The 19,423-nt window shown below is 44.1% G+C and overlaps 1 protein-coding gene across 1 annotated transcript in view; it reads left to right on the forward strand.

Annotated features, from left to right (window-relative positions):
- LOC115482281 (sodium channel protein type 4 subunit alpha-like) overlaps positions 1-19,423 on the forward strand; it is a 295,820-nt gene that overhangs the window by 80,885 nt on the left and 195,512 nt on the right. The window contains exon 2 of the mRNA XM_030221948.1: positions 5,186-5,499. Coding sequence (XP_030077808.1) covers positions 5,242-5,499 — 258 coding nt within the window. The 5' untranslated portion in view covers positions 5,186-5,241. The remainder of the gene's footprint in view (positions 1-5,185; positions 5,500-19,423) is intronic.

The raw sequence follows: 19,423 nt of genomic DNA on the forward strand, positions 1-19,423 counted from the left end.
TCCAGGCAGCAATGTCAGATAGGCAGGCAGATATCTTGGACTGGATTTCTGCTGAGATTTCTGGTGTGGAGAGGTAGATCTGGGAGTCATCACCGTAAAGGTGATATTGAAAACCATGGGCTGAGATCAGAGCACCAAGGGAGGAAGTATAGATGGAGAAAAGGAGTGGTCCTAGGACAGATCCTTGAGGTACATCCACTGAGAGTGGGATAGGGGAAGAGGAGGATCCACCAGAGTAAACACTAAAAGTAGGCTGAGATAGATAAGAAGAGAACCAGGAAAGAGCTGAGTTCTGAAATCCAAGTGAGGACAGCGTTCCAAGGAGTAGGCTGTGATCAACAGTGTCAAAAGCAGCAGAAAGATAAAAAAGGATGAGGATAGAGTAGAGCCCTTTGGATTTAGCCAGGAATAGATCATTGGAGACTTTAGCAAGTGCAGTTTCAGTTGAATGAAGTGGGTGAAAGCCAGATTGGAGTGGATCAAGAATAGCTTGAGAAGAAAGAAAGTCGAGGCTGCGACGGAGGACAGCACGCTCTAGTATCTTGGATAAGAAAGGGAGGAGGGAGATGGGGCGATAGTTGGAAGGAGAGGTTGGATCCAGAGAAGGTTTTTTGAGGAGTGGGGTGACTACGGCATGTTTGAAGGCATCAGGGACAACCGCAGTGGAAAGTGACAAATTGAGAATATGACAGATGAAATGGGTGACAGCAGGAGAGATAGTGTTGATTATATGAGTGGGGATACGGTCAGTGGAGCAGGTGGGGCAGGTGTTCACTGTCCTGCCAGGTTCTCAGCCAAAATGGACAGTATGGAATGATCCAGCTGCTACTCCAATTCGGCAGCCTGGGTTTTGGAAAGGCACAGTCTCTCAAAGCCTCTTATAGGGGGGCGCCTATGGGGAGGAAGTCAACCCGTCCAATGACTCTCTGCAAAGACAAGAGTTTCTTATTGACCAAACGTGTGAGCAATCAAGGATGACCTGTTCCCTTGCCTATGGTTTTGTTTGCCTCTGTGTGGATGGTTTCTTTCTTCTTTTAATTATTGGCATTCTTTTCATATTTTATTATAACCTGTACACTGCTTAGGTCCATTCAATTGGTATAAAGGGTCTTAATAAACTTAAATAATTTCCCCGTCTCCCTTCTAAAAGCTCCTGAACTTGTATGCAGGATATCACCCATTTCTTCTAACAAATTTGTTGATTTATAAATATTTGTATACCACTTTTCTGGTTTCTATCAAGAAACTGCCCAAAGTGATGTACAATAGAAAAAGGCAAATGTTGTTGTTGCATTTGTATCCCACATTTTCCCACCTCTTTGCGGGCTCAATGCGGCTTACAATACATCATGAATAATGAGAATACATGAGAAAGTATACATTTAGTAATAGCAGAAGAATTTTGGGTAATATGATAATGAAAAAACATGGTATTATTTAACAAGCAAACATAGTAATAGAAATTTAAGAAATATATGAGAATTATAAAGAAATTGTACATTTAATAATAGTAAAAGATCTTGGGTGACATGATAATGAAAAACAAGATGATAGTTTGGCAAGCAGATATTGTAAGGGCAATTCTGTCTGTGTGTACAGGAATTCATATTTGTTGATCATTGTTGTATGCCTTGTTGAAGAGATGGGTCTTCAGTAGACTTCGGAAGTTGGCTTGTTCATAGGTCGTTTTTAGGTTTCGCGGTAACGCATTCCAGAATTGTGTGCTCAGGTAGGAAAAGGTTGACGCATGCGTTAGTTTGTATTTAAGACCTTTACAATTTGGGAAGTGAAGATTAAGGAATGTGCGGGATGATTTTTTAGCATTCCTGGTTGGTATTATCTGTGGGCCCCACCCAAAATGTCAAGTCTGGCTACGCCACTGGTAAGTACTATCCCTAGCAAGCTGCACCCAAAATTTAACAAAATGTGCCATATAATTCACTGCTGGCAAAACTCAATTGAGATCACTGAATGAACATAAATTATTATCAGAATGGTCTGTTACTCTATACTTCTGCCTTGACAAATCGTTGCTAATCCTTTCAAACAAGTCATGTCCCATTGTTGTATCCTTCAACGGTTCCACAGACAGCAATGATGGTTAACGTTGTTTATACGGGTCATTTTTTTTGTGTATACTTCCCATGATCTTGTGGGCCATATAAAATTCAATGGTAGGCTACAGGATACCCACCCCTGCAATAGTTCCAAGTTCCCTTACCAGCAATGGTTCTCTTGTCAGCCTAGCACTCCCTGAGTCCCTTCTTCAAGGGCTCTGCCTCAGCCCAGATGAGCCTAAACTCCTCTGACAGCTCCAGAGCACCATTTCCTTAACGTGGCTCTGTTTGGCCACTAGTTGGCCCTCACAAGTTACAACATACAAGGCCCAGAAAATAATGAGATTTAATTTGGAGGGGTGGCCCACATGCTCTCTCGCATCTGCCAGCTTCCCTCCTCTTCCCACTGAAGAGCAGCACAAGGAGTCTAGGACTTCACAGAGACAGCCTCTAGTCCCACCCCATGCTACAAAATATGTCACATGTCAGCAGAAGGGAGGGCAGGTAGCCAAGTTCCAGCTTCTACTGTTGTGACTGCGGAAACGCTGCTCTAGCAGAGAGCTCAGGAATACTCCTTCCATCCTATGGTCTCGTCTCCCTTTCCCCATCTCAGCTCTGCTGTAGTCCACATGGCCTCGTTTTCTCCTACTCTGGAGTGTGGAGGGACATAACACACATTGCTGTTACGAACCATTGTGCCCCATTTTCACTCACTTCTTGTTTATTTTTATTGGCCACCTCCACACAACACTTTCTCCAACACTGCAACAACTGGACAAAAGGCTCCTGCCTGGTTAAGCCCTGCTGAGCGACCTGGCATACTATATATATGTTTAATGTTTGATATGCAGCCTTTCACGTAATAATCAAAGCGGTTCACAAACAAAAATAACATTGGAAAACAAAAGAAAGGCACTACAATATCATTGTGATATAGAAATAGGAGAAGGAAGAAAAAAGCCAAGGAAATCAGAAGATCAAGGTAACAGCATATGACAAGCAGGTGACCCAGTCTGCACTAGGATCTCGGAGGGAAAGCCAACAAGGAAAGATACGCTTTCAAACAGGATCTAAATTTGGGATAAGATAGCTCAGACCAAACAGCAGTAGGGAATGAGTTTCAGAGAGAAGGGGAGCGGCAGAAGAAAGCTGAGAGCTGGGTGGATTCAAATTCGGAGCTGGTTAGTTTAGGGGTGGAGAATGGGTGGAGCTCTTAATTAGCAGCGATTTTCAGTTTCCTAATTGGTACGTAATCGCATAAAATTAGGACAGCAAAAATTCAGAAGAGGGCTGATATGGGCATAGCGACTTTGGTGAAATATTAATCGAGCAGCAGAATTTTGAACAGATTGAAGAGGAGAGAGATGGCTGTGTGGAAGACCAGTGAGAAGCAAGTTGCAGTAGTCCAAGCGAGAAGTGATGAGAGTGTGGATGATGGTTCTGGTAGTGTGCTCAGAAAGGAGAGAGCGAATTTTGGTGATATTATAGAGGAAGAAGCGACAGGTTTTAGCAATCTGTTGAATATGTGCAGAGAAGGAGAGGGAGGAATCGAAGATAACCCCAAGGTTATGAGCAGATGAGACAGGGAGAACGAGCGTGTTGTCAACAGAAATAGAGAGTGGGGGAAGGGGAGAGGTTGGTTTAGGGGAAGATAAGGAGCTCAGTTTTGGATATATTGAGCTTCAGGTGGCAGTGAGACATCCAGGCAGCAATGTCAGATAGGCAGGCAGATATCTTGGACTGGATTTCTGCTGAGATTTCTGGTGTGGAGAGGTAGATCTGGGAGTCATCACCGTAAAGGTGATATTGAAAACCATGGGCTGAGATCAGAGCACCAAGGGAGGAAGTATAGATGGAGAAAAGGAGTGGTCCTAGGACAGATCCTTGAGGTACATCCACTGAGAGTGGGATAGGGGAAGAGGAGGATCCACCAGAGTAAACACTAAAAGTAGGCTGAGATAGATAAGAAGAGAACCAGGAAAGAGCTGAGTTCTGAAATCCAAGTGAGGACAGCGTTCCAAGGAGTAGGCTGTGATCAACAGTGTCAAAAGCAGCAGAAAGATAAAAAAGGATGAGGATAGAGTAGAGCCCTTTGGATTTAGCCAGGAATAGATCATTGGAGACTTTAGCAAGTGCAGTTTCAGTTGAATGAAGTGGGTGAAAGCCAGATTGGAGTGGATCAAGAATAGCTTGAGAAGAAAGAAAGTCGAGGCTGCGACGGAGGACAGCACGCTCTAGTATCTTGGATAAGAAAGGGAGGAGGGAGATGGGGCGATAGTTGGAAGGAGAGGTTGGATCCAGAGAAGGTTTTTTGAGGAGTGGGGTGACTACGGCATGTTTGAAGGCATCAGGGACAACCGCAGTGGAAAGTGACAAATTGAGAATATGACAGATGAAATGGGTGACAGCAGGAGAGATAGTGTTGATTATATGAGTGGGGATACGGTCAGTGGAGCAGGTGGGGCAGGTGTTCACTGTCCTGCCAGGTTCTCAGCCAAAATGGACAGTATGGAATGATCCAGCTGCTACTCCAATTCGGCAGCCTGGGTTTTGGAAAGGCACAGTCTCTCAAAGCCTCTTATAGGGGGGCGCCTATGGGGAGGAAGTCAACCCGTCCAATGACTCTCTGCAAAGACAAGAGTTTCTTATTGACCAAACGTGTGAGCAATCAAGGATGACCTGTTCCCTTGCCTATGGTTTTGTTTGCCTCTGTGTGGATGGTTTCTTTCTTCTTTTAATTATTGGCATTCTTTTCATATTTTATTATAACCTGTACACTGCTTAGGTCCATTCAATTGGTATAAAGGGTCTTAATAAACTTAAATAATTTCCCCGTCTCCCTTCTAAAAGCTCCTGAACTTGTATGCAGGATATCACCCATTTCTTCTAACAAATTTGTTGATTTATAAATATTTGTATACCACTTTTCTGGTTTCTATCAAGAAACTGCCCAAAGTGATGTACAATAGAAAAAGGCAAATTCCAAATTGTGAGTTTTTGTAGAGGGAAGTCCACCGCATCTATTGAGAACATGATAGCAAAAAGAAATGGTTAATTAGTACAATTTAGAATCCAAATGTCATCCTACCTATGCCCTATCCTCTAATGGTTGATCTTTGTGATTTCAGGTCCTTTTTTCACAGGCCCCAAAGAGACAGCAGACCTCTAAGAGCAGGATGAGAAGATGGCCCCTCACAAGGCGCCACCGGGTCCCGACCATCTCCGGCCGTTCACCAGGAAATCATTGCTCGAGATTGAGAATCGTATTGCGGAGGAGCATGCAGCCAAGCTAATAAAAGTTGACGTGCCCAGTCAGAAAGCCTTGAAGCCTGACAGTGGCCTGGAGGCTGGAAAGAGCCTTCCTTTCATCTATGGGGACCCCCCTTCTCATCTTATTGGTGTGCCCCTGGAGGACCTGGATCCTTTCTATGCAAACAAACAGGTACAGATGTTTTTTTATTAATTTTTTTATTAATTTCTCCCTCATTTAAAGGTGTATCTACTAAAAAGATGTCAAAAGCCTCCTTCATCTTCCAATCGGCTCAGATTTGGAATGGTTTTCCTTTATCAATAAAACTGCAAGTTAATTACCTGTTCTTTAGAAGACACTTGAAAAGTTACTTATTCCAAAATTACTTCTTTTAATTTCAATTTTTGTTCTACTTTTCTTTTATCATATCATCATTTTCTTTTCTGAGCAGCTTTGAAGCTTTTTAGGGATCTAGCAGGTTAGAAGACTTAGAGAAGATTAGATTAGAGTCCATCTCTTTACCCCTCCACATCTGACCCTCATCAGGGAACTATCCCATCTGGCCATTCTCCTTATCTCTTTCCTGTTTGTAGTTTCAGGGACCAGGAACAACAAACGAACAGGAAGAACCTCCACGTAGAAAATCCCCCTGCCTCAGGGGTAGTTTTGAATGGAGCCCTTTGAACAGCTTTATCTTTATCTATTCGAATATATTGTGACCCCTGAGGCAGGCGTTTTATTACGCCGAAACACGGACAGTGTCGGGTCCTGCTGTACTAGCACTCAATAAAGCAACTGTTAAGCACCAGTCCCTGCGCTGGAGTGTCCATTGTCCATTCATTGTCCACTCTCTACTCTTATTTTAATTTCAGGGAGCCACCATGCATAGCCTCTTTTTTTTTTTACTCTTTCTACCAGTTCTTATCAAGCCTTTCGTCTTACATTGCCTATCTGACCCTCTGGCGAGTCAGTTTATCTGCCTGTGCCTTGCTTACAATCCAAGACTCTATGAATCTGTGCAAAATCATTTCATCTTCCTTCTGCTCCAAGACCCAGCTGAAAGCAAAACATCGGCTTTGACAGGTAACAAGTTACATTTCATCAGCCAGTAGGGAAGACTCTCTCTTCTGGTCAGAGTTCCAGTCTCATGAGAATTCAGGATGTTTAGAGATGACAAAACAAAGCCACGGGTCCTCTTAGGAAGCAGGTTCTCCAGCATGAGACACCACACCCTATCACTATCAGGGAACAGAAAGTTGTAAACAAATACAAAATAATTTAAATCTTAAGTACATAAGTATTGCCATACTGGGAAAGATCAAAGGTCCATTGAGCCCAGCATCCTGTTTCCATCAGTGGCCAATCCAGGTCACAAATACCCGGCAAGATCCCAAAAATGTACAAAACATTTTATACTGCTTATCCCAGAAATAGTGGATTTTCCTCAAGTCCATTTAATAACGGTCTATGGACTTTTCCTTTAGGAAGCCGTCCAAACCTTTTTTTTAAACTCCACTAAGCTAACCGCCTTTACCACATTCTCTGGCAATGAATTCCAGAGTTTAATTACACATTGAGTGAAGAAAATTCTTCTCCAATTAGTTTTAAATTTACTACATTGTAGCTTCATCGCATGCCCCCTAGTCCTAGTATTGCGGTTTTACTCACTCTGTGTGCTCTAAGGATTCTTTGTAAATGTGAGTCCTCATCCATAAAAGAATGATGTAAAATGATCGGGGCTGCTGAACACAATACAAATTGCACTCTTCCTTCCAGCAGACATGAAATCAAAGCTTGGCGGATCACCAAGTATGACTGCACAGTTTGTATTTAAATGTCCAAAGTGGAGCAGGCAACAAGGATACAGGGAAGGCTTCATAGAGAAAACAAAAGCTGTCACTTGTATCACCAGACTCTTTGTGTCCCAAACTCAGCTCCTCCCCACCAGAATCCATGTTCCTCCTCCAGGGCCAGATCTTTCATTACACAAATTAGGTGATCGCCTATGGCATCAGAATTTAGGAGGTGGCAAAAAACCTGCAAACTTCCAGCATCACCCACCCACTTTCAAAGCACTTTGTACTTTTTTGGGATCTTGCCAGGTATTTGTGACCTGGATTGGCCACTGATGCTGGGCTTGATGGACCTTTGGTCTTTCCCAATATGGAAATACTTATGCACAGCACTGCAAGCATTTTTAAAGCTCATGTGCCAACACTTTGTGGATTGCTATTTCCTTGTATCAAGAGATCAGCAGTAAGGATGCAAGTTATGTTAACCCAAACATTTTAAAAAGTTGAAGAGTGCACACATAGGATAAATGGCTATGTTATATACAGTGGTGGAAATAAGTATTTGATCCCTTGCTGAATTTGTAAGTTTGCCCACTGACAAAGACATGAGCAGCCCATAATTGAAGGGTAGGTTATTGGTAACAGTGAGAGATAGCACATCACAAATTAAATCCGGAAAATCACATTGTGGAAAGTATATGAATTTATTTGCATTCTGCAGAGGGAAATAAGTATTTGATCCCCCACCAACCAGTAAGAGATCTGGCCCCTACAGACCAGGTAGATGCTCCAAATCAACTCGTTACCTGCATGACAGACAGCTGTCGGCAATGGTCACCTGTATGAAAGACACCTGTCCACAGACTCAGTGAATCAGTCAGACTCTAACCTCTACAAAATGGCCAAGAGCAAGGAGCTGTCTAAGGATGTCAGGGACAAGATCATACACCTGCACAAGGCTGGAATGGGCTACAAAACCATCAGTAAGACGCTGGACGAGAAGGAGACAACTGTTGGTGCCATAGTAAGAAAATGGAAGAAGTACAAAATGACTGTCAATCGACAAAGATCTGGGGCTCCACGCAAAATCTCACCTCGTGGGGTATCCTTGATCATGAGGAAGGTTAGAAATCAGCCTACAACTACAAGGGGGGAACTTGTGAATGATCTCAAGGCAGCTGGGACCACTGTCACCACGAAAACCATTGGTAACACATTACGACATAACGGATTGCAATCCTGCAGTGCCCGCAAGGTCCCCCTGCTCCGGAAGGCACATGTGACGGCCCGTCTGAAGTTTGCCAGTGAACACCTGGATGATGCCGAGAGTGATTGGGAGAAGGTGCTGTGGTCAGATGAGACAAAAATTGAGCTCTTTGGCATGAACTCAACTCGCCGTGTTTGGAGGAAGAGAAATGCTGCCTATGACCCAAAGAACACCGTCCCCACTGTCAAGCATGGAGGTGGAAATGTTATGTTTTGGGGGTGTTTCTCTGCTAAGGGCACAGGACTACTTCACCGCATCAATGGGAGAATGGATGGGGCCATGTACCGTACAATTCTGAGTGACAACCTCCTTCCCTCCGCCAGGGCCTTAAAAATGGGTCGTGGCTGGGTCTTCCAGCACGACAATGACCCAAAACATACAGCCAAGGCAACAAAGGAGTGGCTCAGGAAGAAGCACATTAGGGTCATGGAGTGGCCTAGCCAGTCACCAGACCTTAATCCCATTGAAAACTTATGGAGGGAGCTGAAGCTGCGAGTTGCCAAGCGACAGCCCAGAACTCTTAATGATTTAGAGATGATCTGCAAAGAGGAGTGGACCAAAATTCCTCCTGACATGTGTGCAAACCTCATCATCAACTACAGAAGACGTCTGACCGCTGTGCTTGCCAACAAGGGTTTTGCCACCAAGTATTAGGTCTTGTTTGCCAGAGGGATTAAATACTTATTTCCCTCTGCAGAATGCAAATAAATTCATATACTTTCCACAATGTGATTTTCCGGATTTAATTTGTGATGTGCTATCTCTCACTGTTACCAATAACCTACCCTTCAATTATGGGCTGCTCATGTCTTTGTCAGTGGGCAAACTTACAAAATCAGCAAGGGATCAAATACTTATTTCCACCACTGTATATTGATAAAGAGTAATAATAATCACCCCAATATCCCTGAATCTTCACTATATTCAACTGGTGTGGAGAAAAATGACCTCAGCCAAATGCGAGAATTAAATTGAAAAAAAATCCCACATACTCAACTATCATACGTCCTGAAAACACTCCAGGTTGCATAACCAATAGTCCATCAATCAACTTTTCCCATAATTTTTATCTTTTTGTATTTTTTAAATATACTCACTCTTAGTAACATAGTAGATGACGGCAGAAAAAGACCTGCACGATCCAACCAGTCTGCCCAACACGATAAACTCATATGTGCTACTTTTTGTGTATACCTGACCTTGATTTGGTTCTACCATTTTCAGGGCACAGACCGTAGAAGTCTGCCCAGCACTAGCCCCGCCTCCCAACCACCAGCCCCGCCTCCCACCACCGGCTCTGCCACCCAATCTTGGCTAAGATTCTGAGGACCCATTGGAGTGGAGGAGTAGCCTAGTGGTTAGTGCAGCGGACTTTGATCCTGGGGAACAGGGTTCAATTCCCACTGCAGCTCCTTGTGACTGTGGGCAAGTCACTTAACCCTCCATTGCCCCTGGTACAAAATAAGTACCTGAATATATGTAAACCGCTTTGAATGTAGTTGCAAAATACCACAGAAAGGCAGTATATCAAGTCCCATTTCCCCTTCCCCCTTTCCCTTATGACATCACAGTATCAGAAGTGAGCCAAGTATCGGGCAATCAAGCCATTGTGACATCACTGATGAGGTTGGCTCTTATTGGTGGAATGAGTGGAGGAGTAGCCTAGTGGTTAGTGCAGTGGACTTTGATCCTGGGGAAGTGGGTTCAGTTCCCACTGCAGCTCCTTGTGACTGTAGGCAAGTCACTTAACTCTCCATTGCCCCAGGTACAAAATAAGTACCTGAATATATGTAAACTGCTTTGAATGTAGTTGCAAAATACCACAGAAAGGCAGTATATCAAGTCCCATTTCCCTTTCTGAACAGGATTCCTTTATGTTTATTTATTTTGCTGCATTTATAGCCCACATTTTCCCACCCTTTTGCAGGCTCAATGTGGCTTACAATATGATACAACTACAATCATACTGATGGAGTAGAAAATCAGAGTATATGTAACAGATAAGGCGCATAGGAATATTATGGTAATCATATTAACGGAGAAGAATTTCAGAATAACTGCTGTTAAGGTTCATTCGAAAATTATATTGAATAAGAAGTGGGTAGATGGATAACAACATAACAAATGATATAAGGACAAGGGATAATTGTCAGTAATTAGGATAAATGGATAACAACATATCAGGACAGGGTTTATCCCACGCATGTTTGAATTCCGTTACCGTTTTCATCTCCACCACCTCCCGTGGGAGGGCATTCCAAGCATCCACTACTCTCTCTGTGAAAAAATACTTCCTGATATTTTTCTTGAGTCTGTCTCCCTTCAATCTCATTTCATGTCCTCTCGTTCTACCGCCTTCCCATCTCCGGAAAAGGTTCGTTTGCGGATTAATACCTTTCAAATATTTGAACGTCTGTATCATATCACCCCTGTTTCTCCTTTCCTCCAAGGTATACATGTTTATTTATTTATTTATTGCATTTGTATCCCACATTTTCCCACCTATTTGCAGGCTCAATGTGGCTTACAATGTATCGTTATTGGTAGATAAAGATTGGAAGATAACAATCAGTGTTGCATAAAGAGCATGAATAGAATAATAAAGAGTTTAAACAAGCATTTATAATAAAGACGACAGTTCTGATATAGGTAGGTGGAGAAGTGTCACACTTACAGCTGCTGATCTTTGTGGTAAGCCTTGTTGAAGAGGTGGGTCTTCAAGGATTTACGAAAGTTAGTTAGTTCCCAAATAGTTTTTAATTTGTGTGACAACGCGTTCCATAACTGCGTACCCAGGTAAGAGAAGTTTGACGCATGCGTTAGTTTGTATTTGAGACCTTTACAGCTGGGGAAGTGAAGATTAAGGAATGTGCAGGATGATCTTTTAGCGTTTCTGGGTGGCAAGTCTATCAGGTCTGACATGTAGGCTGGGGCATCTCTGTGAATGATTTTATGAATTAGGGAGCATACCTTGAACGCAATATGTTCTTTGAGTTCAGGTCAGCAAGTCTCTCCTCATACGTCTTGTAACGCAAATCCCATACCATTTTTGTAGCTTTTTTTTTTTACACCACTTCAATTTTTTTTACATCCTTAGCAAGATACAGCCTCCAAAACTGAACACAATACTCCAGGTGGGGCCTCACCAACGACTTATACAGGGGCATTTAAACCTCTTTTCTTCTGCCAGTCACACCTCTCTCAATACAACCTAGCAACCTTCTAGCTCGATTTAAAAAAATATATAACATTTATAATAAATGGCATTTATCTTGCATCCAGCAAAGTGAAATAACAGTGAAAATCCAGCACTGCTATGAGAGTCAAGCTGATACTCAACGGACCTTCACAACCAGCATTTGCCAACAAGCTACCACTTTGTGGAGTTTTTTCAGGACCTGTGAAGGCTGAGTATGTGGAATTCTTTTCAATTTACTCTTGAATTCTCCCATTTTTTAAGGTCCTTTTTCTCCACCAGATGAACATAGAGAAGATTCAGGGATATTGGGGTGATTATTATTATTTGTTTCATCCTATTCTTGTATATTGTGGTCTACTGTTTTATAAGTCTAAGTATGAGCATGCTACCCCTCTACTTAAAGCTCTTCATTGGTTGTTCGTTCAAGCTAGAATACAATTTATTCTGTGTTTGATTTATAAGATTATGCACAGTTTTGGTCCCGATTATCTTGTATCATTAATTGTGATCCAAACTCCTAAGTTTACAACCAGGTTTTTGCAAGCTAACAAACTTTAAAAACCCTCTTTTTCCAAACTTAGGTTGGCTGTCACTTTTAAGAGACTTTTTAGAAATTTGGATGGAAACCCATAACAAAGCGGCGGTTAGCCTAACGCGGGTGGCAGCAGGACTTCAAGCCTCAGTGTGTGTTGTTTCCTAGCCAGGTTAGCGTGGGAGCCCTTACTGCCACCTCATTGGGTGGTGGTAAAATGCTCCCCCTCGCATGGCCACACTGTAAGAGCAATCTTGCCACATGGCCATGGCTATTTTCAGCCTTTATAACCGCTGCAGTAAAAAGGGCAACAGTGTGCGGAAAAAACAGCCCCCCTACCCCTCTAGCACAGGGCCCTTTTTACCACAGCTTGGTAAAATGTTGTTATATGTAACAAAGTTATTCTGTTTTCAGGTAAAATGTTATTGTATATTTTGATTATCATCAATTCACTGTATTGCATTAGGTGTTTCTATTTGTAAACTGTTCTGAACCTTTGGATGCAAATGGTATGTAAGTTTTCTTATGTTATGCTACAGTTATAAGATATTATAGTTATTTATGCGTATAAGTGGCCACATACTCCTGAATTCTATATATGGTGTCCAAATTTGGATGTGATCCTGAGATGCTAACAACCAATTATTTACATTAATTGGCACCAATTAGGATTTCTGCATGCATCTGGCTTCACGCTATTCTGTAACGCAAGGCACCCAACTCCCATCGGGCATATTTTATAAGGCTGTGTGTAAACTCTAGGAATGGCCATGACCTGCCCATGCCCTTCCCATGGCCACATCCCCTTTTCAGATTCACGTCTTAGAATTTATGCGCATCGATTTGTAGAATACGCCTAGAAAGTTGAGCACAAATTCTAACTGAAGCCAATTAGTGACAATAATTGCTTGTTAAGCCAATTAAGTTGCGCAAACAATACAGAATACGACCAGATTTCCACACACAAGTTTAGTTGCCATATAAAGAATTCATGGGATAGTGTGTAAGTGACCTCTTATACAGCAGCAGTGATTTGATGGTGTGTACCTTGCCGGGGGTTGTGTGCATGGCAAAGTTTGGGCGGAGTGTGGACTGAGCACACCAGTGCACGAGTTAACTCAAAAATACTCTGATGTACTACTACTATTACTACTTCTACTTAACATTTCTAAAGCGCTACTAGAGTTACGCAGCGCTGTACAATCTAACATAGAAGGACGGTTCCTGCTCAAAGAGCTTACAATCTAAGAGACAAATGAATGGTCAGTCCGATAGGGGCGGTCAAAATGGGGCAGTCTGGATTTACTGAACGGTAAGAGTTAGGTGCCAAATGCAGCATTGAAGAGGTGGGTTTTAAGCAAAGACTTGAAGACGGGCAGGGAGGGGGCTTGGCGTAAGGGTTCAGGAAGGTTGTTCCAAGCATAGGGTGAGGCGAGGCAGAATGAGCGGAGTCTGGAGTTGGCGGTGGTGGAGAAGGGTACAGAAAGGAGGGATTTGTCCTGTGAACGGAGGTTACGGGCGGGAACGTAAGGGGAGATGAGGGTAGAAAGGTAGTGAGGGGCAGCAGACTGAGTGCATTTGTAGGTAAGAAGGAGAAGCTTGAATTGAATGCGGTATCTGATTGGAAGCCAGTGAAGTGACTTGAGGAGAGGGGTGATATGAGTATATCGGTTCTGGCGGAATATGAGACGTGCAGCAGAGTTCTGAACAGATTGAAGGGGGGATAGATGGCTAAGTGGGAGGCCGGTGAGGAGTAAGTTGCAGTAGTCAAGGCGAGAGGTAATGAGAGCGTGGACGAGAGTTCGGGTGGTGTGTTCAGAGAGGAATACATGAATATAGGCTAATATTTACAGCAGCGATAGGGCTGTTGTAATTGTACTTTTTTTAAATGGGAATTTCAATGGTTTTGGTTGGTTTGGGAACCATTTAGTTCAAAGCCTCTTTCCTCGTGCACGCAGTTCAGTTCTTAATGACCTACACTTGTCATCTAACTGGGTATGATGGCCCTCCTGTTTTGTTCTATCTTTGGCAGTGGGGGATATGGATTTAAGATTTGATCTGAGGGTTGGGTAGGATTGGGACTGTTGTTCTACTTTATGTTGGGAGGGGAAAGTCGTAAGGGCTAAGACTCTCTTTTTCCCTTTTTTGGGTGTTCTGGTTTATAGTGCTGAATGTTCTCTAGGGCGGGGAGGTGATGTGATTGGGAATTATCATACAAACAAAACAAAAAGTTGGTGGCAATTGTATTTTTGCTTTTTCTTTGTACATGCATTGTTCTATGGTGCTTTATCAGGTTCTGTTTTTGTCATCAATAAAAAAAGATTCAAATTAAGTTGGAGTTTCAATATACAATATATCAAACAATAGCAAGCTTGCTATAGAAAAAACACATTTCAGTAATACAAAGAAATGAAAAGACAATAAGGAAATACTAGTGCAAAAACAGTCCACAAAAAGAAGGGGACAGAATCCAAAAAGAAAACAAAACCCTTGATGAGAGTAAAAAACAAAAGGCTGGCAAGAATAACGGCTCCACGTGGTGATCCCTGGGTCAACAGCGTTAGTAAGGCCAAACTTGACTGAGTTTCTTGGGCCGGCTGCTGGCGGTTGCTGTGCCTTGCTGAACCATCTGCCATGTGATCGCTAGACTCTTCCTCCTCAACAGCTGATCTTTTCGCCAAACCCGTACTACCCGTTGCCGAAGTCCTATGAGTTCTACCCGTGCTGAGTCTATTGTGTAGCAGCTTGAGGACCGCCAAAACCCAGGGAATTGCCATGTGGGCATTCTGTTGCTGAAGCCCTGATTTGGCTTGATCAATTAGTGCTACAGGGTATGGGAATCTTAAGAAAAATGTAACCTGTCAAAACCTGAAGCCCTGCATCATCTGTCCCGGCCTGCGTCATCTGCTCCAGTCTGTATCCAGCCTGCATCATCTGCTCCAACCTCTGTATTGTCTGCTCCGGCCTACATCCTCTGCCCCAGCCTGTGTCATCTGCTCTAGCCTGCATCACCTGCTCCAGCCTGCATCATCTGTTCCTGCCTGCGTCATCTGCTCCAGCCTGCATCCTCTGACCCAACCTGCATCCTCTGCCCCAACCTGCGTCATCTGTCCCAGCCTGCGTCTTCTGCTCCAGTCTGCATCCTCTGCCCCAAGGCTGCATCCTCTACTCCAGCCTGCTTCTTCTGCTCCAGTCTGCATCCTCTGCCCCCACCCTGCATCGTCTGTTCCAGCCTAGCAAAGCCAAGGCAAGATCTACAGCTACCTTTGGTCCTTCTGCTCCAGCTAGTTCCAGTCCTGCTTGTCTTCAGCCTCATCTACTCCAGCCTTCGGTCCTTCTGCTCTGGTCCTGCTTGTCTTCAGCCTCATCTGCTCCAGTCCTGTCTTCAGCCTCCTCTGCTCCAGCCTTCGGTCCTTCTGTTCCAGTCCTGCTCATCGTCACCCTCATCTGCTCCAGCCTTCGGTCCTTCTGTTCCAGCCTTTGATGCTTCTGCTCCAGCTTGTTCCAGTCCTGCTCATCTTCAGCCTCATCTGCTCCAGCCTTCTGTCCTCCTGTTCCAGCCTTCGGTCCTTCTGCTCCAGCCTGTTCCAGTTCTGCTCGTCTTCAGCCTCATCTGCTCCAGCCTGTTCCAGTCCTGCTCGTCTTCAGCCTCATCTGCTCTAGTCTGTTCCAGTCCTGCTCGTCTTCAGCCTCATCTGCTCCAGCCTGTTTCAGTCCTCCTCGTCTTCAGCCTCATCTGCTCCAGCCTTCTGTTCTCCTGTTCCAGCCTTCGGTCCTTCTGCTCCAGCCTGTTCCAGTCCTGCTCATCTTCAGCCTCATCTGCTCCAGCCTCTGGTCCTTCTGTTCCAGCCTGTTCCAGTCCTGCTTGTCTCATCCTCATCTGCTCCAGCCTTCGGTCCTTCTGTTCCAGCCTTCAGTCCTACTGTGCCAGCCTGTTCCAGTTCTGATTGTCTTCAGCCTTGACTCCATCCTTCCAGCCCTTGGTCCTTCTACTCCAGCTAGTTCCAGTCCTGCTTGTCTTCAGCCTCGACTCCATCCTCCCTTCCATCAGTTATTGTCCTGATGTTTCAATTGCTGTTTCTACTTATCACCTAGAAATCAAACAAAATAAAACATGGAAAAGAAAATAAGATGATACCTTTTTTATTGGACATAACTTAATACATTTCTTGATTAGCTTTCGAAGGTTGCCCTTCTTCCTCAGATCGGAAATAAGCAAATGAGCTCATTTGCTTATTTCCGATCTGAGGAAGAAGGGCAACCTTCAAAAGCTAATCAAGAAATGTATTAAATTATGTCCAATAAAAAAGGTATCATCTTATTTTCTTTTCCATGTTTTATTTTGTTTGATTTCTATTGATAACCTTTAAGAGTGGACTAACACGGCTACCACACCTCTTTACTTGTCACCTGAAAGTTCATCTACTGTTCCCACCTAGCACCTGAAAGTACCTCAGACTTTATTATGGCCCCTATACACATTCTTTTCCTAGCCCTATCTCTTCCCAATCTTTTCCATCACCCCCTCCACTGTCCATTACAGGAACTCACTGCCCATCCATTGATTTCATCACCTCATCTTCTCTTTTACCCCCTTCCTCCTTCTCAGCTTTTAATCTTCATCTCTTTCTTCCCTCCATTGTGCCTTCCCCATTCTACCTGTGTATGTCTTGCCTTCAACGCATTTGTGGCCACACCTCTCATACTCTCCTCCGCTCTCCTTTACTCCTTCTTTTACTCTCAGGTGGTGACATCAATCCTAATCCAGGTCCTCCTCTTCTGCCTTCTTCCTACTTATGCAGGCCACATCGTGATGTCTCTAATCTCATCTCTATTCCTCTTCTTCCCCCTTACTCCTTACCCTTCTCTTGCGCCCTATGGAATGCCCGCTCCATCTGCAATAAACTTCCCTACATTCACGACCTTCATTTCTCGTTCCCTCCATCTACTTGCCTTAATTGAAACTTGGCTCTCCCCTGATGACTCTACTTCTGATGCAGCCCTGTGCCATGGTGGTTATCTTTTTTCTCATACCCCTCGCCCTGCCGGCCGTGGCAGTGGCGTTGGATTGCTACTCTTTCCCTCCTGCAAATTCCAACCTCTTCTTCCACCCCAATCTCACTGCTTTTTATCCTTTGAAGTCCTCTCCATCTGCCTTTTCACTCCTCTGCCTCTCCGACTGGCAGTCATTTATCGACCCCCTGATAAGTCTCTTTCATCCTTTCTCACTGACTTTGACGCCTGGCTTTCCTTATTTCTTGAACCTACATCTCCCCCTCCATCATCCTAGGTGACTTTAACATCCATGCTGATGATTCCTCTGACTCTTATGCTTCCCAATTCCTTGCCTTAACGTCCTCATTCAATCTTCAGCTGTGCTCCTCTGCACCTACCCACCAAAATGGTCACTGTCTCGACCTTATCCTCTCCTCTAACTGCTTCTCCTCCAGCTTCTGTTCCTCAGCTCTCCCCCTTTCTGACCATCACCTATTAACCTTCACACTTAAGCACCCTCCTCCCCAGTCCCACCCAATCTCAACCCCCACATCAAGGAATCTTCAAGCTATTGACCCCCTTACTCTGTCCTCTTGTGTCTCTAACCTTTTCTCTTCCACCACTCTATCTAAGTCTGTCAATCAAGCCGTTTCTTCCTATGATACTATTCTCTCCTCTGCTCTGGACACTCTTGCCCCTCCCATGTCCCGTCCTACTAGGTGTACCAAACCCCAGCCTTGGCTGACCTAAAAAATCCACTACTTTCATTCCTGTGCCCGCTCTGCTGAACGTTCATGGCTTAAATCCCGCACCCTTGCCGACGTCATTCATTTCAAATTCATGCTTAACTCCTTCCAGTCTGCCCTTTCACGGGCCAAACAGGATTACTTCACCCAATTGACAAATTCCCTTGGCTCTAACCCTCGACTTCTCTTCACCACACTGAACTCTCTTCTCAAAGTACCCCCATCCCCAATTCCCCCTTCTCTTTCTCCTCAGACCCTAGCTGAGCACTTCCATGATAAAATCCATAAGATTAACCTTGAATTTTCATCCAAACCCTCCCCACCTCTCTCTCCCTTAGTCCACACCCCCTACTCTCTTTCCTCTCCTTTTTACTCCATCTCTGAAGTTTCTACTGAGGAAACTGCCCTTAATCTTTTCTCCTGTAAATGTACTACCTGTTCATCTGATCCCATTCCCACTCATCTACTTAGCACTACCTCTCCTACTATCATCCCTGTCATCTGTCACATCCTTAGTCTCTCACTCTCCACTGCAACTGTTCCTATGGCCTTCAAACATGCTGTTGTCACTCCACTCCTTCAAAAAAACCCTCTCTTGACCCTACCTGTCCCTTCAACTATCGCCCCATCTCCCTTCTTCCTTTCCTCTCCAAATTACTTGAACGCGTCGTTCACCGCCGTTGTCTTGACTTCCTTTCTTCTCAACCTATTCTTGACCCACTCCAATCTGGTTTCCACCCTCTTCACTCTACTGAAACTGCACTTACCAAAGTCTCTAATGACCTGCTGCTGGCTAAATCCAGAGGTCTCTATTCCATCCTTATCCTTCTTGACCTATCTGCTGCTTTCGACACTGTTGACCACACCATACTCCTAGATACGCTATCCTCAATTGGATTCCAGGGCCCTGTTCTTTCCTGGTTCTCCTCCTACCTCTCACTTCGCACTTTCAATGTTCACTCTGGCGGTTCTTCTTCAACTTCCATCCCGCTTTCAGTTGGTGTCCCCCAGGGTTCTGTCCTTGGACCCCTCCTTTTCTCCATCTATATCTCTTCTCTTGGTACCCTGATTTCATCCCATGGCTTTCAATACCATCTTTATGCAGATGACTCTCAGATCTACATCTCCACCCCTGAAATCTCAACTGTAATCCAGGACAAAATTTCATCCTGCTTGTCTGACATTGCTGCTTGGATGTCTCAACGCCATCTGAAGCTAAACATGACTAAAACTGAACTTCTCATTATTCCCCCTAAACCCACCTCCCCTCTTCCCCCATTCTCTATCTCTGTTAATGGCTCTCACATCCTCCCTGTCTCCTCGGCTCATAACCTTGGAGTCATCTTTGATTCCTCTCTCTTCTTCTCTGCGCATATTCAACAGAACGCCAAAACCTGTCGTTTCTTTATCTACACAAAAACCAAACAAAAAAACAGCACCACGGGCCTTTAAAAATGGAACACAGTTCTTTAATGAATGAGCCTTAACAAAAAGACCTGACACAGGCAGTGTTTCGGTGACTAGCACCTGCGTCAGGGGTCACAGTGATGACGTGGAAAACTTGGGGAATAACTCGAATATATT

The sequence above is a fragment of the Microcaecilia unicolor genome, chromosome 12 (assembly GCF_901765095.1).
Source record: "Microcaecilia unicolor chromosome 12, aMicUni1.1, whole genome shotgun sequence".
NCBI classification, from domain to species: domain Eukaryota; kingdom Metazoa; phylum Chordata; class Amphibia; order Gymnophiona; family Siphonopidae; genus Microcaecilia; species Microcaecilia unicolor.